General features: G+C 27.5%; 1 protein-coding gene across 3 annotated transcripts in view; it reads left to right on the top strand.

Annotated features, from left to right (window-relative positions):
- The window catches only part of LOC129906291 (zwei Ig domain protein zig-8), a 415,386-nt gene extending 396,265 nt beyond the window's left edge, over positions 1 to 19,121 (top strand). For 2 of the 3 annotated variants that reach the window (XM_055981986.1, XM_055981985.1), the window contains 3 exons: positions 12,849 to 13,062; positions 18,723 to 18,834; positions 18,999 to 19,118. In XM_055981986.1, the coding sequence (XP_055837961.1) occupies positions 12,849 to 13,062; positions 18,723 to 18,834; positions 18,999 to 19,017 (345 nt within the window). In that variant the 3' untranslated portion in view covers positions 19,018 to 19,118. Of the gene's footprint in view, positions 1 to 12,848; positions 13,063 to 18,722; positions 18,835 to 18,998 lie in introns of all 3 variants that reach the window. The other variant, XM_055981989.1, reaches the window with a different exon arrangement.
- Positions 19,122 to 23,349: the final 4,228 nt, after the last annotated feature.

The following is a 23,349-nucleotide window of genomic DNA, read 5'->3' as shown; positions in this document are numbered from 1 at the left end:
AACTGTCTTGTAAAGCGTCAGAATTGTTTCTCCTATTAACAAAAGTATACTTTTCTTATGGTTTTTGATGTGCTGAGTTTGAATTCGAGGTCAAAAAAATTCTATGATGCAGGATTTTGAGATATACGCATTTAAGGATAAAAAAATCAAGTTTTTTTATGGAAAGTCTCAAAAAACACTACCATATCTCAAAAATGAGAGCTGATTGAAATTTTTTTTAATTCGGATTCATAATCAGCATACTAAAATCAATTAAAAAAAAATTACTTTTGTTTTTGGGAGAAAGAAATAAGAATTTTTAAATATCAGTTTCTTTAAGGTAAGATATGCTAAACCTACTAAACTTACTTAAATTGAGATATATCGGAGAAGATAAGAAATATTGGGAAGATTGAAACAGAATTTGAAAAAAAAAAACAAGCTCTTTTTAAAATCGCAACTAATTTCTAACAGGAATATCTAAAAAACGTGACGTTCTTCGGAATCAGCATACACAGAGAAAAATATGACCCGCTAAAAACTGACAGATTGCCATATTGTTTTACCGTCCATACATTTCATAAGGAAATCTTATTAAAATCAACGATTAATAAGGTTTTTTTAAGGAGATTTCTTATTATTTTTATAGAGAAAATCTTATTAAAATTTGACTGAAAAGTTGATTTTTTTTTGCAACTTAGCACTAGAACAAAAATAATATATTCATGGCAGGTTGGTTCAGGTGGTAAGGTGGGCGACTAACGATTTGAAGTCTCCAGTTCGATTCCCACCCTGGTCATCGTTTTTTTTTTTTTTTTGAAGATTTTAAAACAATAAGGAAAACCCGATTGTTTTAATAAGGTTTCCTTCTTGGATGAAAACCATAGAGAAATCTTATTGTTTTTGTTCTATTTTATGTTGTCTATTTTTCTCTGTGTACAAATATCCTTTAGAAAATTAGGTATAGTTTTAATAAAAAGAGGATTTACTTGCAGACCAGTGTAACTTTCAATAATAGGTCCAAAAATTTTGAATATTTAAGTACACACGACTTGTACACATAAAAACAAATTTCAAATTTTTCAGTTTGTGTAGGAACCCTATTTTTGAATTTTTTTTTTTCGAAAATAATTGCAATAATGCGAAACAAATCGAAAAAAAAATGGAAACACTCAAAACAGTTTCCATAGAGTATGATCTTTTTCGTCAGCAGTAGGTCTGATTTGAATATATGTTTTAATAGAACTAGCTTTGAATGGACAGTCTACTTATCAAAGTCTCAGATTTGCAGTTTGAGGTCTAAGGGTTGCATCAATACTTTTTTATACAGACTTTTTAAGTAGGAATGTACAACATTGTTCATAAAACATCCAAAGCAATCAAAAGCCATACGTGACATGGCGAAAATTTCAAAAAACTAAACCTTAAAAAATTGACCTCTACTCATGTACTTTGGTGAGGACAGGGTCAACTTTACGAAATTATCAGAATGATCAAGCGACTAATACGTTCAAACAGTGTATCTAGAACACAAAACACCTATGTAGATCTTTTGCCTATGACAAGCCACCAGTGCACAGTGGGTCACCTCCCATACAAAGTGCGGTCAAAAATATAATGACCATTTTTTTTTTAATGAAACACCTGTATTATCATTTTATATGATTTATTATTGCAAAAAAATGTATCAAGTCAGTTTTTTAAAATTTTGGTTATTTTCAAGAAAAATAAAAAAAGGTAAAAAATTTTTTTTTTTTGAAAATATAAAAAAAAATGGTTAATGCCGGAAATGGACCTGCCTGTCAGTCGAGCACTTTACCCTTACCCTCTAGTTCAGTCTTTTATAAAAATAATAGTGCCAAAAAGGATTTTTTTTAGTTTTACGTTGTAATTTTTTTTTCTCCGTGTATCGTCATTTAAACTCGTATTACTCGAAAAGGGGAAAAAAGGGGAAAAAACGGCGCTATTATTTCGAAAGGTAGGACGGTATTCTTCCTTTGAGAACTTAAATTGTAGAGGGCACTCGAAGGCAAACCAACTAAATCTCTAATTTAATGAAAATTGAGCTAAATAAAAATGGTTAAAATTGCTTCGCTAACGAGCCCCATTACAATTAGCCTTAATGTTATTTAACGATATAATTTATGTTTTTAGAAAGTATTAACCTTCTCGTTTAATATCCATAACAATTTAATACTGTTCTCAATTTTTAACACCCGCTATCACTATCGCAAGTTCACACCTTATAACTGCAGCGATTAAAAAACTGTACCTTTTTTTATATACCGACTTTGAATGGCTATTAAGAAATGAAAAAAAGGGTAACCGTCAAATTTTTTTTGGTTTTGGTTCGATGGGAGATTGTAGAACGTTTTTTAATCATTGGATTTTAAAAAATTGACATTTACTTTTTTTATTTTTGACCTATGGCGGGACCCATTGTGCAGTGTGTTAAGTACCGTAATCTAAGTTTGAAATTTCGATATGGTTGGATTTAAAAAATTCTAACTTTTCTTGTAGGTGTCGTAGAAATATAATTGAAACGTCATATAAAAGGTGAAATAATAAGCTTTCAGATGATATAAAATTTATTAAAGGTTATCATATAAAAAAATGGATTAAATGATGTTAGAAGAAAAAAAGATTGATTTTTTCACTTTTTTCATGGAAATAATGGTTTTCAATAAATTTTTTTTAGATTTTTCTTGTTAATTATGATTGGATTCAAAAGTTTTTACGTTTTTCTACACAATATACAGATATAAATATGTAAGGTCTTTAGCTTGAGGACCTTACTATAAGAATTATCTATTATATATATTAATTATATATTATATTAGTATATTAGTAGTATATTATATTAGTGTGGAATTTCGACATGGTTGGCTTTAAAAAATTCTTAATTCTTTTGTAGTCATCTCAGAAATAAGATTAAAACGTCATTTGAAAGTTGAAATAATAAGCTTTCACATGATATAAAATTTTTTATAGGTTGTCATTGAAAAAAATTGATTTAATAGCGCGAGAAAATAAAACTATATGTTTTTTTGCTTTTTTTTTTGATGAAAATTGATCGTTTTCGCTTTTTTTCAAGAAATATGTACGTACCGCTAACCGGCCACACCGGCTGACTTATTTTCTTATTATTTTTTTTGAAATCAAAGAGGCATAAGAGGAGAAGGTTTAAGGCAAAAAAAATTTAAGTTATATAGGGTAAATAGGGGTAACACGACATTGAAAAAGAGGCTATTTTCTAAACGGTAAGTCGTAAAGAGTTGAATTTTTTTTTAAATGATAGACAAATTTATTGTATAGTTTAAAAAAAGTATTGAAAAAATTCAAAATAAATTTCAAAACCAAGTTTTGATGGTTTTTTTGTAGTTATAACCCTTCGACAAAAGACTAATTACAGGTACGCAAAATTTTAGGCTCTATATTTTGAAATACAAATTTTTGAAAAACAACTAGGTAATTTTTAGGGACATTTTTGAGTAGTCTTTTATTTTTTTGGTATTTTTAAAAGTCTGCAAAAAATCTCAAACTTATGGGAAATATAGGTTTTAATCATGCGCATGAATGAGTATTTGTCATAGGCTACTTTAAAAGTGAATATTTTTAAACACATTTTATGAACTTTTCGAGTTTTGAACCTCATCATTTGAAAATTAACTAATTACAGAGTCGAAAATTAGAAATAAATACAAGAAATGGCGGAACAAAGTCCGCCGGGTCAGCTTGTTATATTATAAATTTGTTTACAAGAAAGTTGGCAAATAAATAATTTTTAGATTATTTTTTTTTTAACAAAAGCACACAACCAAATAAAAATACCATCTCCCAAAAAATTGAACACGACCGACTCAGTTGGTATTGCCATGTTCAAAGGAGAGATCCTGAGAACCCCGTCAAAAAAGCAATATCATATAACGTTCCAACACGAAATAAAAAGAAAGGTAGGCCTAAAAACTCCTGGTACAAGCAAATGCAAAAACACCAGCATTCAGTTGGCCTCAGAAACGGAACAATACAAAACCGGGAGGCTTGCCGCCGATTTCTGAGGTCAACCCGGCGAACCCCACAGGCTGATCACTAGTGAGAAGCAGTAACGTGGGAAGGTTATGATCCCCTCGACATCGAGATCATAACAGCGCCGAGAAAAAGGAAGAAGAAGAAGAAAAGCACACAACCTGTTTTCTAATGACGTTATCACGTAAAATTATAGTCCTTAAACCGACTTTATAGACAATAATTTTTTTAAATGAAGGTCATCGTCTATTTGATGATCTAAGTGCCATTAAAAGTTAAGTTAGTAAGTAAAAAAAAGGAAGTTGGCTATATTCCGAAACTGGCGCAGTGCCATGTATTTTTCCGGCAAAAGTAAAATATTAAATATAAACAAAACAGTTTTCTTTTTTATGACACGAACCACTTTTGAAACCATTTCCAATAAAAAGTTTAATCATAATTGTTACAAAAAGTATTTTTTCATAAAAAGCAGCAGCTAGACAATTAGTGCACATCTGGAAGTGAATGTCAACAACATGTCACCATGTCACGCACTTAAAAAAAAAAAGAATTAAAAGTTCATTTCACTTCCTGTTATGACACATTCTCCAACAACAATAACAAACTTTATGACTGCACGACAACGCATCAGCTGAAAACTTTGACGGGACATGAAAATAAAGCAGCAACAGCTGATAATATTGATATGATGATTTAACACAGAGAAAAAGAGTTTCCCGCCTTTACCATATACCTGACAAAAATGATTGTTCTCCAAGGACAAACCAGAGGAAACAGTTGCTTCGTGTTTCGGTTCGGTCGGTGTACAAGTTTGTACTCGAATTCATTCGTATAATTAAAATCACTATCTCATTTACTTGACTGACATTGTCGCATTTCAACAAACACAAAAAAAATATTGTGTTCCAAGGACACACATGTTCTGTTGTTCGTTCAAGATTGGGACACACACCATCATCATCCTCATCATCAGTTGTAGTTCACTGATGAAGGACAAGAACGACACAAGTGTGTGCTTTGTTTGTCTATCGGAGGGACATTAGCATGTGTGTTGTATTGCTGCTTCCATAGTGCTTCTATAGTTCTTCTATAAAACATTTTTGACACCACAAGAGATCTATTGTTCGGGTTGGAAGGATATATGAAGCGACATTGTTCTTGAGTTCAAGTTTTCTTTTGTTTGCATTAAACACACATGACCTTTCCGCAAATACAAAAGCCATATTTCTGGGGATGTATACAGAGAAGAAGAGAACTAAAGAGCGGCGAGATTGGTTGAAAGCTTGGAACTGAACTGAGGAACTTTAGGATTTTAATACTGGAGAGCACTCACTGAGATGGAAGTTTTCTATATCTATTGCTTTTTGGATTTTATTTAGCCTTAAGTTTTTCTTTTTTTTTTTGTTAAACTATATCAGAAATTTGCAATTTCTTGTGGGTGAGAGGGAAATTGTTTTTTGTAAAGAATTTTTAATAAAAATTCAACCTACCAGCTGTGATGGGCCTAAAAATATATGCGAATGTTTATGAAGTTTCATCTATACATTGAGCAATGGGTGATTGTTAACCACCCAAAATAAGTGGGATGAATTCATCCAACAGTATGACTAAGGTATATTGATCATGATTCATGATAATTCATATTTTACATTAAAAAAAAAACATGTTAGCAAATCACACTTGGTAGACGTGAAACCTTTAAAAATATTGATACCTTAAACATTAAAATCAAGAAAGTAGTAAGAAAACTGTGACCAATCATGGGAAATTTATTGAAAACAATATTTAAAAAAAAAAAAAAAACTGTTTTTCTTCCACAACCTTAAAACCCATTTTTTTATATGACAACTTACCAAAAATTTTATATCATTGGTAAGCTTATCATTTAAGCTTTAATTATTCAGGTCAATCATATTTATACAACGGCAATGTCTCAAAAAAGCTGCAACTTTTTAAAGTCAACCATGTCGAAATTTCAGTACTTCCTACGTTGGCGATTGGTCATCGGCAACAGATCTCCAAAGATTGTGTATCTTTTAGTAAATGTATAGTTATGTGTGATATATCAAATAAGAGGTTATGTTATCTATATTCGAAATAAAGTTAAATTATAATTTTGTATGTACTTTAGATCAAAAAATCAAAAGTCCTTTGACAAAAATGACAAATTTTTAGTTGTGATGTGATTCTTGTTGGAAAATGTTGTTGAATAAATTAATATTAAAATTGTCTTAATTTGCTGCATTTTTAATTTTAACACTTTTGATGACTTTTCTGTGGAAAAGTATTTGTTTCATTTTGAATCGTGACATTTTAGTTGATTGAGGTTAGCGTATCTACTATCCACTTTGTATTATTTTAAGTTAAAACACTTTAGATAAATGAAAAGTTGTAATTTAGAGTTAATACAATTTTATTGTTAATTTAAAGATATTGCTTTTTAAAGCTGAATTAAATCCCAAATGCTTCCATTTTTTTATCAAATCTTAAGCTAGCTAGGGAAGATAATTTTACAAAACACTTCAACTCGAAAAAAAAATGATCTAACGTGGATGAACTCAAAATAATACAATTATTTTTTGTATGCAAAGATCACGAAAACTGTCACAACTCTAAAAACGTGAATTTCCAAGATTTAAGATAAATAAAATGATGCTAATCGTCTAAAATGGGTTAAAAGTGTATTTCGTCTTCTAAAAATTAACTAATTAATAAATATATACTGTTTCTATTCTCGGTAAATTGGTTTATCGCCTCTATTGAAAAATGAAGTTTTTTTTTTTAGTTGTGACACTTTCGTAGGTACTACATGAGCGTATGATAGATCGAAGAACTGAACTTTGATTTTACGCACTTGGGAATTTCTCTTTATGGAAATAAGTTAGTTTTTGTCAAATATCATCTCGGTTATTATATATATATTATTGGCTTTTTGGGACCAATTGCAGATTTTACTGTCTCTTCGAAAAAAACACCCTTTCACCAAAATTTTTTTTATAAAAACTCTTTATTCTTGCTTTCTTTCCCAAAATCAATGTTTTTACCAAATTTCATTAGGGTGACCTATCATTTTTGTTTTCATTCAAAAAAAAAAAAATACACCCTTTTAACCATGATATTTTTATAGACACTTTAGATTCTTGTTTCTTATCTTAAAAGTAACATAATTGCTAAATTTCAATAAGGTAACACTTATATTACTCTATTATTACACACTTTTTCAAATATACCCATATTTTCTTTACTTCTAAAAAAAACACCCTTTCACATAAAAAAATTTTATAGTTTTGCATTATTCGTAATTTCCATTGGAAAGAGAACATATTTAATGAATTTCGTAAGGGTACCATTTATACCATTGATTTTATCGGACTTATCGCGGATTTTTTCCTATTTCCTAAAAAAAAAACACCCTTTAACCTAAAATATTTGTATAGACTTTTTAGGTTCTTGGTTTCTGTTATAAATGAAACATTTTTACCAAATTTCATTGGTGTAACAATTTTGTCCTAGTTTTTGTGGTATTAATTCCGAATTTCATCATTTCTTAAAAAAACAACAACCTTTCACTCAAGATAATTTTGTACACTTTTTAGATTCTTAATTCTTATATCAACCAAAACTATTTCACCAAGTTTTAAAAATTAATAAAATTTAAGTCAGCTGTTATGATACCTTCCTCACACACAACTTAACCTATCAAAAAAACACCCTTTTACCAAAAATAATTTTAAGAACTTTATGAACCCTTTCTCCCTGTTTTATCTTAAACCTTCATCCCGAATTTCATCAGTGTAGCATGTTTATCCCATGGGTTTCGGTTATATTTTACCTGTTGAGGTAAAAAAAAACACCCTGGTTTTTAATCATAAATAACTTTTCTTAGAACAATCGTATTATTTTTATGTCATTAGATTCAACATCAAAAAATACCTTGAAAACATGTGTCATATGATGATATTCAATAAACAATTTTTTTCAGTATATTTTTGACCTTCACCCCCTCCCTCTTGTGAGCGAAAAAACACCCTTCCACCCAACTTTTTTTATAGACTTTTTTTGTACTTGGTTCTTATCCCAAAAGCAAACTTTTTCCCAAGTTTCATGAGTGGAACAATTTTTTTTTTGTATTTCTTGATTTTATGTACTATTTTACCTGTACTATACTATACATTTTTCAAACAAAATTTGAAAACAAAACCCACCTGATTTCTCAAAAAAAAATTTTTGTATTTTTAATCAAAAATATTTTTGAAAAAAAAAAATAAATACCTTGGGACAAACACCTTATTTTTTTTTTTTTTTTTTTCACAACAAAACAATAAGTTAAATTACGAATAAAAATAACAGCTCTTCCGGTCTTTTCTTGGGACTTTGATCATTGGTCCTCCGTCGAATAGACTTTCTCTAATGATAAAATTTATATTGAGATCTTATTAATTTCTCACAATTTGCCAACACTTATTATTTATTATGTTCATCAAAAACCATAAACCATATAAATTTAAATAAGCCTTAGTATAATCCCTAAATATCTCTAGAAAATTATTCTTTATGGAAAATATTCACCTTAATACAATTTTTATCTGGAATCTTTGTTCACTTTTTGTATAGAATTGTGATAAAAATATAGCTTTGTTATGTACCCTTTTCCACAGAACATTACATTGAATTTGTTTTCATTGCAAGTTTTGTCTGAAAGAAGAATTTATGGTATTATCCTTTTTTATGTACACAACTAGAATTCTCAGAATTATGACGTTTTTTGTTTACCTCGAAAACACACAAAACTTTATATAAAAACAAACAAAAACAGCAAAAAGTAGACAAAATACGGATTCAAAAAGCTTTTGGTTAATGACATTTTCTAATGCAGAATTCATGTATAGTTTTCTGGAAAATTAGTTTTAATTTTTCGGTTCATTGTGAGTGTATTTTTCCAAAGAATTTCATTTTCGCAGAAACACAAAAAATAATTGCAATGTGAGACAAACAAGAGTGCAAGATATTTAATATTTTGCTGACAATGGGAATTGTTTGTGTTTTTTTCTTTCGTTCAAAATGTAATTTTATGATAAAGAAGGGATTTTAATTAAAATTTAGAGAAATTTATTTTTATGTTTTTGGTTTGTAAGTAGGCAACCATGCATTCAACATCGTGGTATGGTTTATTACTTTGTCAACAACACAAATAATAAATCAAAAGGTTCAATTTCTTTGTGTGATAATATGAAAATAGTGATTTGAAAAGTCATTTATTTTATTACTTAATTAACAATGAAACGGTGTTACAAAGGACTTACTGGCATCATACAAGGATGTTTTGACGTTCAATTTATTAGAAAAATTGCAATCTGCGATTCCGCATTGCGTCTGGATAGAAATTATTTTCTCCAATCTTGGGTATGTTATTGTTACATCCAACGATTTGAAGCAACTAGTTTTTTGTTTACTTTGAAATCAATTCAAATGTTGCCTTTTATTCTACTTAAGACTTTTCTCCGAAAAATGGCTTCTTTGACTTTTATTTAATAAATATATGCACAGTTTTTTTTGTAAAATCTGTTCTTTTTATCATTACAAGGTTTCACTGCCTACATGGCTGGAATGACTTTCTTTAAAATTCGTAATTATGCATTTAACATTTCCAAAGTATTAGAGTTAAATATTCAAGTGGTACTTTTAAAATAAGGTTTATCTTTACATGATTTTTTTGAGTTTGTGGAATTAACCCTCTTTTTTTTTTTTTTAAATCGTTATTTTTGAAAGTTGCTTAAGGTTTTTTCCGATTCGTTCCGAAATGTTTCAAATTCATTTTTGAAAAAATTTCAAAATTTGGGGTTAAAGCCAAAAAAAACTTTCGAACTTTTCTCAAAAAACTCAAAAACCAAATTTTTCGCATTTTTGTTTTCCAAAAATTTGTTTTTAATTCGAATATTTGACCATGTATACGTACATTTTCTGTGTGAGTTTCAGTACCTTTATTACAGTTAGAGTTATGTTAACTCGAAGAACTAGACATTTGAACTTGAAAAAAAAAAATTAAATTTTTGAAAATTTTACAATTAGTAAATCAAAATAGGTTAATCTACTACTTCTCTAAGAGGTATCATGTATTCAAATTTAATTTATTTCAAAAATATTTCAAGCCTCAAAAATTAGAAAAAACCCTGCATTGGCCTCCTAAATTCGAAAATCTAATATAACAGCCATGAGTTCAATTCATAAGCATTTCAAATATTAAAAGTGAAAAAAATTCTGTGTTTATATGTGTTCAAATTAATCCAAGTAAAGACAAAAGAAAAAAATATATTTAAGTTTTTTGGAAAACCCGCCGCACCACGTCAGAACCATGATTTAAAATTTTTGAACCACGGCTTTACTTTAATTGAAAGTACTCTGCACTAGTGATGGGAACTATCGAATTAAAACTATCAAACTATCGATAGTCGTAAAATATTTATTCATTCGATAGTTTTAAATCATTCATTTATTCATTTAGTTTCTATTTTCATTCGAATAGTTTTTTATTCGATAGTTTTTGTATTCGAATAGTTTTCTTTTATTCGATAGTTTTTTTCATTCGAATAGATTTTTTTATTCGATAGCTTTTTCATTCGGATAGTTTTTTTATACGATAATTTTTTCATTCAAATAAATTTTTTATACAATAGTTTATTCGATAGTTTTTATTCGAATGAATAAATGAATGAATGAACTATTCAATAGTTCAAATCATTCACTTACTAACTATCGATAGTTCAAATAATTCGATAGTTCATCACTGCTCTGCACACACGGGTTCGAATCTGCTTCTCGTCGGCTAGTTTTTTTTTTTAATTTTTCGATCCAAAATTATTTATCATGATTCCGAAAAATTTTTCGTATAAAAAAAAACGTGCGGCTGTGCTGCGGCGCGCGGTGGTGCAGCTGCCAGTATTTTTATTTTCTTCAAAAATTCAATTTCTATGTTTATTCGGGAACGTGCTCCCCAGAGCCTCTTTTGACCAAAACTGAGAATATGAAATTGTATACTAAAAAAAAAATCCACTACAAATTTCATACCATAAAACTTAAAATTACTGGATTTTAGAAATAGAAAAAATGTTTTATGATATAACAAAAAAAAAAAAAGAATAAGTAAAACTTAATTATCCCATACACAAAGTAAAATTTTGGCTTAAATAAAATACTACTTAGTTTTAAATATTTTTGAATGAATTTTTGGATTTAAGTGATTTTGCACTTGGAGTAAATCTAAAGGATTGTTGAATTTTTTAAGTAAAAAAATGTTTTTGTAATAAAAAAAAAAAAATAATACTACGATTAATTTGAAAAGTCACCCGTCACAGGCAGGCCAGTTAAAATCTAGAAAAACTTAAATCTTAAAAACAGTAGGTATTTAATATGTTGCAAACATTTGTCCCTGAGATAATATTAATTAAAATTGTCCTTTAAAATTTTCTTGTATCAACATTAAAAAATGTTCTTGTGTTTTTAAACAAAATTGCATACTTTTGTGATTATTATAATATTATTCTATTAATATTGATTTTCTAAGCTATGAGTAATACAAGAAAACTTCAAATCACAATTTAAGTAAAATTAGCTCAGATACAAATTTGAGGAATTAATTTTTGGTCTAAAACTTCTGGTAAACCTGCCTGTTCGTACCAAAAATCAACCTTTTCCTTGAAAAAAAAAAAAATCTAATTTTACTGAGTTAGAAATACATAATTTGTAAAAGGTTTTAAAATTTTACTTTCTCATTTAAATATCATAGGTAATAATTTTATATATATTTTCAATTTAAAATATTCAAAACAGAAGATAGATTTGATGAAATAGTAAATTATATATGTGTAGTTCATTTTGTCATTTATCAATTTATTATTGATTTTATTAATTTTATTGAAAATGAAAGGTTGACTATATTTTGAATAGACCAAAACTACTCTCCTTTTCAATATGAAAATACCAAAAATTTATTTACCGCAAATTTATTTTGAAAAATTTCAATTTAATCCCATTCTACACCACATTCTATGAATATCGACATGAATATTTGTGACATTTTCAAATGACAATAAAATGACAGTAGTTGATTGTGGGCATTGCACAATAGAAAATATTTTTTTTTTTTTTTTTGAAAACGCCTACATTTTATTTTTAGAATATCAAACAATAAAATTTTATACAAATTTCTAACAAAAAATATTTTAACTATATTTTTAACATTTTCAATTGTCAAGTTCCACTAACCTTAAATCAAATTAAAAAAATAACCTCTCTTTTAAAATATTTTATTGGTAAAAAAAGGACATTTCTATTTTTACTCCTGCACACAAACACACACACACAGACAAACTTACCTAAAATAGAATTGAGTACTCTGCGGTTGACTACACCATTTTAAATGTTGTGTGTCCTTGCATCAGCTCAACTAGATCAGACCAATTTCAAAACCACATATGAGTTCACTTTCATTTGATATACCTACAAATGTAATAGAAAATAGAGGGAGAATATATAAAACCGCGCAAAAACGGTATAGTATTTCAACAACGTGTTTTGTGTTCACTTTTATTCGCATAGCTAATTGAAAATTTAAACTTTTCATATAAATTTCTGGTTTTCCAATTTTACATATATATTTCTACAACCAATACCATATAAATCGAAATCAATAACATTTAGATTAAATTTATATCCCATACTGTGTGTTCTTTTACACACTCCACACGTGTTTCGGTTTTTAGGTGATTTTAATTGAACTTTTTCGTCGATTTTGAATAAAATGTGTGGATTTGATATGGTTTGTTTTTTTTTATATATTTTTACAGAGTCCAACCCCACCACAATATGTTTATTGGCAGAAAAACGATCGGCTAATTAATTACTATGATGCGAGACGAGACATTTCAATTGAAACAACACCTGGCACAAGGACACAAAGTCGATTGATAATACGAGAACCACAAATTGCCGACTCAGGAAATTATACATGTTCAGCTAGTAATACAGAACCAGCTAGCATATATGTATTCGTCTCAAAGGGTAAGTTTTTTTTTTAAATTATTTGACACATATTTAAATTTAAATAATAAAAGCCAGAACACTTTAATAAATGGTTAACTTTGAAACACGGTAAAAAGACTGGCTGAATAATGTCTTGATTAGTGATGGGAACTATCGAATGATTTGAACTATCGATAGTTAGTAACTATCTTGAACTATCGAATAGTTCATTCATTTCATTTATTCATTTGAATAAAAAACTATCGAACAAACTATCGAATAAACTATCGAATAAAAACTATCGTATAAAAAAACTATTCAAATGAAAAAACTATCGTTTAAGAAAATTATTCAAATGAAAAACTATCGTTTAAGAAAACTATTTAAATGAAAAAACTATCGAATAAGAATAATGTTCAAAAGAAAATACTCTCAAATAAAAAAACTATTTTAATGACAAAACTATCGTATAAAAAAACTATTCGAATGAAAATAATAACTAAACTATTCGAATGAAAATAGTAACTAAATGAATGAATGAATGAATGATTTAAAACTATCGAGTGAATGAATATTTTACAACTATCGATAGTTTGATAGTTTTTATTCGATAGTTCCCATCACTAGTTTTGATAGGTCTTTAAAAACAGGTAGCATTGAATCTTTTGAAACCTTCCTGGGATTAAATCCTAACAGTTAATAGAATTACTTATGTTAATACCAATAAGTATCTGGACTCTCGAGTGCTCTCTCTAATATAGCTAGTGGTCTGACTAAGAGAGGCGTACGTTGAGTTATCGGAGCCAAGGGGCAAAACTAAATTTTGGGGCTTCTTTGATATTTGGGGGCCCCTCTTCGATATAGAATATAAGAACAAATAAGAAAGTAAGTATTAACAACACTTTATTTTGGGGCCACTGATGTATCATTTGTTGGTCGCCAAGATTAACATTATTTGGGGCCCTAAGACAATATATAATTTATTTTTTTGGGGCCCTTGAGGTAATGATTTTTTTTTTTTTATGAAATATTATGTGGCTGACTACCTATTCATTATGATTTACACTGAAGAACATAATTTGTCTCCCTTGTGTTCGAAGTGATTCATGTCAAATATCATATCATTTTGCTTCGTTACTCTTAATAACGAATGGTCGGTGGCCCCGGGGTCCGACCGTTCCGCTTGTCCCAATGGTGTGTACGCCCCTGCTGTCTAAGTAATCATCTTATAAACGACGGTTTACTTTGGTACTGAGTTCGTCTCTACAGGACTAAGATTGGAAAGATGCAGAAGAGGTACTTTTTAAGGCACTTTTAAGAGCCTTTTGCCTAAATATTTCCTAGAACATCTGAGCTCACCACTGTTTTTCAGCACAAATTAATGTGCTCTTTTAGCTGCGGAATAGTGGTGGTTTTATTAACGAGCACTTTAAACTTTAAATAACTCCACACAAAAAATTCTGGTTCAGGCAAATCTGGAGAATGTTAGAGCAATTAAATCCTAAATTTTTGTAAGCTAATCGGGTGGCTTGGAATAAAATTAAAATAAAAAAATTTCACTTTACGAAAGCGAATTAACGTCCAATTTCCACATTCGGTCTTGTAGCACTTTGTCAGAGTGAAAAGCCGCCGAGTCTCAATTGTGAAATAAGGCCGAATGTTAGAAAATTTAGAATAGAATATATATAAAACCCAAGTAAATAAGCCTTTTTTTATTTTGAAAGAGAAGCCCACATTCATTAGTTAACAATTGTGCCAAAATCAATTTTGGCTTATATCTAGCTATATCTTTTAGAATTCTAGTTTTAACGGGATTGATAAAATAAAAAACAAAAATCACGTAATTTTTGGGGTTCTTCAAAAGCCCAATATTTTTTCATAAATTAACTTTGTCGCCCCATCAATCTTTTTACACTTAGGTACTTCCTAAACATAAGAGAACTTTGAATCAAAATTTCTGATATTAACCTGAATTCCCATAAAAGTCTTTAGGTACATATATCGTAATGGTCTTATATGAATTTAATCCTCCGCAAAAACTTTCAAATAACCACTGTGTGACAGAAAAATCTTTTTTTTTAACAGCTCTGATTTTGACGATTTTGCTTTTTAAAATTAAAATTAAATTTTTTTTGAACAAAACCAGTTTTTTGCTTAAATTTCATAAAACAAATGATAGCAAAAGATTCTCTATGTAATTTAAGGAAAACAAATATATGGGAGTTAGGAACAATCTTCAATCGTTTAAGCGATAAATGCAATTTTCTCACGATCTGACTTCAAACACAAAAAAAAATATTTTGAAAACAACGGCAACACCTAGAATATTTTAAAATACATTTTTAAAAAGCTAGAAGCGCATTCTTATCTCTTAAACATAAATCCACTAAATTTAATTAAGAGTTTTTTAAAAAATTATCCTCAAACTCAGAATTTAAAAAAAAATGTTATTAAAAAAATTTAAAATGACTTTTTTCCAAACTTTTGCTAATAAAATATGAATTTATTTAAAAAAAATTTTTGGCAATAAATATTATCAGTTGAATTTCGAAGCAAGAAAGGTAAAATATAGGTATCACACTTTTGAAAAAAAATGAAAAATTACTTCAATTTCAATGGTTTTTTTTTTTATTAAAACTGAATTCTTGCATTGAAATAATTAATTTTCTCAAAGACTGTGGTAAATAGGAACTTTAAATTTTTACTATTTAACTTTCAACAGTAAGGGTTATTAAATAAATAAAAAATAATTTTATGTTTAGATGTTGAACTTAAAAAAAAAAATAAGTTAAATTTTTTTTCAAAACTTCTATTAAAAAAAGTTCTTCGAAAATGAAATACTTTTTAATTTTTTTCATAAACTGTAATATGTACATATTGCCATTTCCTTTTATAATTTTAAATCATAATAAATGTGGCCTTAAAAAATTTGAAAAATAAATGCATTTTATATTACGAAAAAGTTTTAAAAACGACATCTTAAAATTTTGTCAATAATTTTTTTTTTTTTCAAAAATCTGAGTTCAATCACCATTCTTTCAAAAGCAATTCATTCAATTAATTTAATTTTAATTTTACAAATGTGACTAGGCTTCTAGCTTTTCAAAAATGTATATTTAAATATTGTAGGTTTTGCCGTTGTGTTCAAATATTTTTTTTTGTGTTTGAAGTCAATTAATAAGAAAATTGCATCTATTTTATGAAATTTAAGAAAAATTTTTGAAAAAATAATTTTTTTGTTCACAAAAATCTTCAATTGAATTTAAAAAATCAAAACGACAACACCGGCAATTTTTAATTTATAGACTTTAAAGTATTTTCAATTACCGACGTTTGGAAAAAAAAGATCATCAAAATCTAAGCTGTTCGGCCGGGTTCCCTAATCTTGCCAATTTTTGAGCTTTAGTTACTCCACTTATTGTTTATATTAATAAGATTTTATAGGATTTTTTGTTTATTTTTTGTAAAAATGTGTATGGCGTATACGTAACCTGTCTTGAAAAAAATCAGATTTAGAATGAATACACTTTTAAACATTGTGGAATTTTTTCCTATTAAAAATGGAATTCATGTTTCCTTATGAGTGAATTACATGAAAAATGGCTGAGACACAAATCAAATAAGCATCAATATTAATTTTTTGGCTGGACATCAAATTGGTGGAAAATTGTCGTTTTTCGTGTAATAGCTTCATTAACCTAAAAACGCTTAATAAAGTCTTATTCAAAAACTTAATTTGAAATACATAAAAATAGAAACCTCAAGGATAATCTCGCTGGCGTTAAAGAAAATTCAAGACAGATTTTCATTTCGACAATAAAGCAAAGATGTTTCGAATTAATGAATCATCCTAATCTATTACATACCTATTTGTTTATCTTAACAAAATGTCAATTACAACTAATGGACTTGGTATGCCAAACTATCCCCCAGTTGGAAAACTATTCAATGTACAGACTATGATTTCGTCTTTCGCGTAGTAAATAGAAGAACAGTTCCTTTGGGTACATCTTCACAAGTTTAATATATTTCCATAGAAATACCAAAACAGTACACATCCAATTATATCAAAAGAACAATAGAAAACCTTATTTATCCTCTTCTAATTGTCCGAGGACTAATCAAAAGAACTATAATCACTTTGCGGTCATCTTATACATTTCATTATCCTTCAAATTAACAAAACTGTAAATTTCTCATTATAATAAAATTACTTCCAAGCAATTTCACACGGAAATGCATTTAAACAAGAAGTGTAAACACACATTTTCCATCGAGTCCTGGTCATCATTTCGTCCTTTTAAATTGTTTGCCATATATAATATGAATATTATGCCACTATACTTCTGCGCTACCAATATCCCTACACAATATGCATCATCATTGTCGTCGTCGGTCGGTAGTACAGAAGAGAAGAAGTAGTTTGTCGATAAATAATTTGAGGAACCATTCCCAGAGCAATTAAATGTCTGAAAGCCTTCAGCATTGTGTGTCCCTAAGCAACTACCCTATTTTAATTATTCTCATGTGGACTGGGCTTGGTTTTTCCTCTTATTCTGTTGCTGATAGTTCCACAAGTTCCATCATCATGGTCTCGATGCTGAAACGGTAAATCTTTGAGTTTGTGGCTCATAAAACTATGTACGAGTTTATCGACAAATATTCATGAGCTTGGTTTTACTTTATATTCATCTCTCTCCAAAAATCTCTCTCCATTTTGTCTCTTCTTTATTTTTTTTCTATAAAAAATATCCAATAAAAGTCCTTAGGGATATTTTATCATACTTTTCATCTTGGTTTTTCCACAGCGTATCTTCGTTTGCAATCATTTTTGCAGCGCCCTCTGTAATCTGCTGCTGCTTTGGACTTTTTCCCTTCCTCGTAGGTTTAAAAAAGATAAAAAAAAAAAAAAAAAAAAGTATTTGCAAACTATTCCCATTAAAATAAATTTTCAGTTTTAACTTTTTCTTTCTTGTTTTTCTTTGTTCTGTGTCCTTATATAAAAGGATATAGCAAATAAGGTTTTGAAAAGATATATACGAAAGACAAGAAGTGGTGAGTCTATATTATGAGAACTTTGTGTTTAGAGGAAGAAAAAAAAAAGGGTTTAAAATACTTAAGTAATCAGCAGAGGAGTTGAAATTCAATAAATTCTTTTTTTTTCTTAGGTTATAACGTTTTTTTTTTTATTTTTTTGTCTTTTTTTATTTTATGATTGACTTTCGAAATTTAAAAAAAAAAATAAAAAGATACAAAAAAAGGATCTTTATTAATTATTAAAAAGCTGATGGTCCCTTTTTTTTAATAACAATTCTTTTTGAGTGCAGAATTTATTGGAATGGTAATATTTTTTTTGTGTTTGTGTCTTCTTATTGAAAACAATGGAGAAAAGTTTTTGGTTTTTTTTTTTTAATCATATTGAAGGAATATTAAAAGAATTGGGGAACAGTTCATAACTCGTTTAGTATTTGTTTGAAAACATTTTTGTTTGATTAATAAAATTTTAAAAAGATACATATTATGGATTTAGGATTCAATCCTATCAGAGTTAATTACGCGTAAAAAGTTTAATAACCTTGAATGTTAAAATAGCTGCCTTTTCCTTGAAGTTACTGGTTAAAGCATTTTATTTACAGCAAAAGTTTACACCCATTTATTGAATATAAAATTTAACTCCTTATTTAATTTTTTACTTAAAGGAGATAACATGGCAGCTATTTCCCGACGAAAAACCTCTTCAGCCGATCGAATTGCAACGATATTAGAAAGTTTATTGGTTCCATGTATTTTAGTTAATACTTTTACATTCAGGTAAGTCCCATTGACTAGATTCTTAGTTACAAAAAATACATAAATTAATTATTTATATACAAAAATTATTTTACTTTTAATTTAATTATTTTTTTTAAATTAATATTTAAACATATTTAATCAACTCTTTTATAATCTTTTTTATTATCTTAATTTATTTTCAGACACATCTTTTTCACTTAGGAAAAATATACTGTAATATAATAAATTTTAATTATAAGTCCCCTAGATAAAACTTTAGATAATATAAGACTATTTTTAGTTTAAAAATTAAAAAAAAATAATAAATAAATAAAAATAAAAACAAATTAATAATTAAACAAGATGTTGAACATCCTGAATAAATACTTAAATAAAAAAAACAAAAAAAAAAAAATAATAATAAACTTTGAGTTTTAATTGTTCAATAAGTTAGAAATTTAAGTTAGTAAATAGTTCGAAATTTTTGTACAACAATTTTATGTTTTTTTGTTAAGATCAATAAAAAAAAAAATAAAAATAAAATAAATATTCTATATGACTGTATATTTCTTGAAAAAATAAAAAAATAAAATAAATATGCGTAACATTAAGTAGTTTTAAATCTAAAAAAAAAATAAAAAGTTTTCGTGTAAAAATAATAAAGCATAGTTTTAGTTATTTAAAAAAAGTTAAAAATTAATTCAAAATTTGTATAGATAATATCTAATCTTTATCTAGATTTATTTATTTATAGAATCTAAACAAATAAATTGATTAAAACCATAAATAAAATGTAGAATTAGAAAAATAAACACTTTATTGACTATTTTTTTTTTTTTTAAGTGTACAACAATTTTTTATTACTCAAGGAATCAACAAAAAACTTATTTAATGATTCATACAGAACAAACCCATTTAATTTATTCTACTTTGTTTTCTTATTTGTTTACTAATTATGTATATTTATTTTATATTATTTTTTATTTATTTAACATTTTGTTTAACTTTAATTTATTTTTTAATTTAATTGAACGTCATTTATTCGTTATTTTATTAATTAATTATTTATTTCTTTAAAATTCATCTAAAGTTAAATTTTAATTTTGTCTGATCTGCCTTAAAATTTAAAAATTAAACTTTTTTATTTATCTAAATGTAAATATAAACAAAAAAATATAAAATTAAAGTCAATCAAAATTGTATTGTTTTAAGTTTTTTTTTTTATAAAATAAATTTCCGTCTTCTTACATATTCGACTTGTTGCAGTAAAAAAATGATATGTATATGTAAATTTAACAATAAAATCAAATACAAAAAAATAACAAAAATTCCCATATCTCACAATTCGCAAACAGACAAAAAAAAAATATGAAAAATACCAAAAAAAGTTTATTGAAAACAAAAAAATACGATTTTTCTTTAAAACATTGTAAAAAAAATATTTGAAAATTTTTTTAGTAGGAATTTTAAGGCGAATTATAAAAAAATAAAATTATTATAAAATAATAAACGTAATAAGCGAAATACTAAGAAAAAAAAATACAAACAGGTGAAAGAAATAAAAAAAAAAGAAAAATTGATTGTTATATATAAATGTTGTTGTTCACAAAAAAATAATTAAGATAAAAAAAATATAAAAAGTAAAAAAAAGTATAAATGTTAAATTTAATACTTAATATAAATTTATGAACAAAAATAAAAAAAAAATAAATCACTTTAAATTATATTTCAAAATAAAAACAAGAAGAAAAAACTCAATATAATATTATTTGAACAATGACAAAAAACCAAAACCAACAAAAAAAAATATTGTAAATAAAAAAATTTTAATTTAAATATAAATCGTGAAAATATACAAAAACTAAATGAATTTAAATAAATCACATAAATATAATTAAAAATATAACATAGTTTTATTAATAGGTTTCTTTGAAGAGTGTTTTTTTTTTTCAAAGTATCTAAAGATTTTCTGTTGGTGGAACTTGAAAATTTTTCAGCAAAAGAAATACATATATGTTTGACAGCAAATAACTCAGCAAACAGACATCATAGGAACTTTTGGTTTTCAGTTATTAATAGGTCTTAAAGAGACCTATCATTTGATATCTCACTCGATGGATTCGGAGAATTTTTTTTGCTAAGGGGTTAACCTTGTTTTTTTTCAAAATTCTTCAAAAAATAAATTTGCTACTTTTGTACCTAAATGCATAGATTTGTTCTTTATAAAGCCATCTCTTTAATTTAAAACTTGTTTCGAGTCTTTGTTATGAACTTATCGGCTTCCAAAGTTCAAAAATTAGAAAAATAGATATGTTTAATTGCAAATAACTCAGCAACCAGACATCAAAGGAACTTTTGGTTTTCAGTTATTAATAGGTCTTAAAGAGACCTATCATTTGATATCTCACTCGATGGATTCGGAGAATTTTTTCAAAAATGCAATTTTTTTCGCTAAGGGTTTAACCTTCTTTTTTTGTCAAAATTATTCAAAAAATAAATTTGCTACTTTTGTACCTAAATACATAGATCTTTTCTTTACGAAGCCATCTCTTTAATTTAAAACTTGTTTTAAGTCTTTTTTCCGAAGTTATCGGCTTCCAAAGTTCAAAAGTTAGAAAAATAGATATGTTTAATTGCAAATAACTCAGCAACCAGACATCAAAGGAACTTTTGGTTTTCAGTTATTAATAAGTCTTAAAGAGACCTATCATTTGATATCTCACTCGATGGATTCGGAGAATTTTTTCAAAAATGCAATTTTTTTCGGAAAGGGGTTAACCTTGCTTTTTTTTCAAAATTCTTCAAAAAATAAATTTTCAATTTTTGTACCTAAATGAATAGATCTCTTCTTTACAAAGCCATCTCTTTATTTTAAAACTTGTTTCGAGTCTTTGTTATGAAGTTATCGGCTTCCAAAGTTCAAAAGTTAGAAAAATAGATATGTTTAATTGCAAATAACTCAGCAACCAGACATCAAAGGAACTTTTGGTTTTCAGTTATTAAAAGAGCTCAGAGAGGCCCTTATTTTTATGTCTCACTCAATGGATTCGGAAGAAATTTTTTAAAAATCTTTTTTTTCGGCAAAGGATTTTTTCGAATACCTGAAAAGCAAAGATTTGTAATTTTTTCCCTATGAACCTATGTCTTTAAATTAAAAAAGTCATCAATGTCTATCAAAACCTAATTTGAATGTCTTCAAAAGTTCTTCTGCCAATTTTGAGGCATTTTTCTTACACCCTCAAGATTCCAACCAAGTAGGTACCACAATTTTATCAAAAAAACTTTCTTCCAAGATACTTTCAAGGAGAGTTTTCAAAACTTAAATTTCAAGCAATTATTAAACATATAATATGCGGTCAATTTTGAAAGGCTTTCTCACTTCACTTCCAAGCAGCCATTACCATTATCCTAGTAAAGTAATTGGTATGATCGTTCGTTAGAAACCAGAGAACCAACTTTACCAAACAAAAAAAAAAGAACAAGCATTTATCGGAGGGAAAAAAAAACTGAAAAAAAAGTGAACTTAATTTAGAAGAACGATGTTGATATTGATTGGGCAGCTTTTTCTAATGCTTGAAACAAACCCTTAAAAACTTCATTCAAACTTTGTTCAGCAGAAAACTATCGTCCGCTTTTTCTCTCTCTCTCTCTCTCTCTTTCACGTTCTCTGGTAGCTTCGAGGACTCCCTCCGAAAAAAAAACCCGAAAATCCAAAAACTTTATAATTTGATGTGCGGCTAAAGTTTTTCATATATAAACTATATTAGACCAACCCTATAGGGTATATGAAAGTACTGTTTGATCAACTGGCAATAATATTTTCGATGGAAAATTACCCTCTTGAATGAGGGTAGGGAACAGGTGCAATACAATGCAACCAGCCGGAATTTGGAGTATAAACTATACGAGTGTTGAGAGTATAGAGTAGGTATAGTTTGCTCACCTTGCGTCAGTTTTAACCCCGAATTCAATTCATCCATGTAAAAGTAAATGGGATTTTCTGCTGAATTGAGCAGGTTTCTCCCTTTTTTTTATACGTCGTTCATACCTGTAGACCTATAATGTGTATGTATATTTTTTTTTGCATAGTAAAAATCAAATAAAAATCCATTTTTTTCGCAGTTTGTAGTAGGTTTTTTTTTTGTCGTTTTTGTGAAAGCTGATATTTTTTGGCAAAGACCATCAGGCAATTGTATGTAAAAAAAATAAAAGGTATACGACCCATCAGCCGCCCGACCACCCTACTACAATCAGGTGGATTGAAGATTTTATAAATTGATGAAGTACTTAGTTTAAAAAAGTTTGCCTTCCCCACTTTTCTAGATTGATTACCAAAATAAGTGAATTTCGATATTTTATTGGAAATCTGTTTTAGCGAAATTTGTTCTTTTTTTCATTTATATGTGTTGAAAGGAATTTTTTTTTTTTAGTTACTTTAAAATGGTTTTATGTGTAAGCATTAAGTTAGAAAAAATAAATAATTACTGACTATCGATAGGATGACCAGATGTATAATTTGTAATTAATTTGTCATTAAATAATTATAATAGTTTT

Source organism: Episyrphus balteatus, chromosome 1, assembly GCF_945859705.1.
Source record: "Episyrphus balteatus chromosome 1, idEpiBalt1.1, whole genome shotgun sequence".
Lineage (NCBI taxonomy): Eukaryota > Metazoa > Arthropoda > Insecta > Diptera > Syrphidae > Episyrphus > Episyrphus balteatus.
This window is presented reverse-complemented; position numbering and strand designations above follow the sequence as displayed.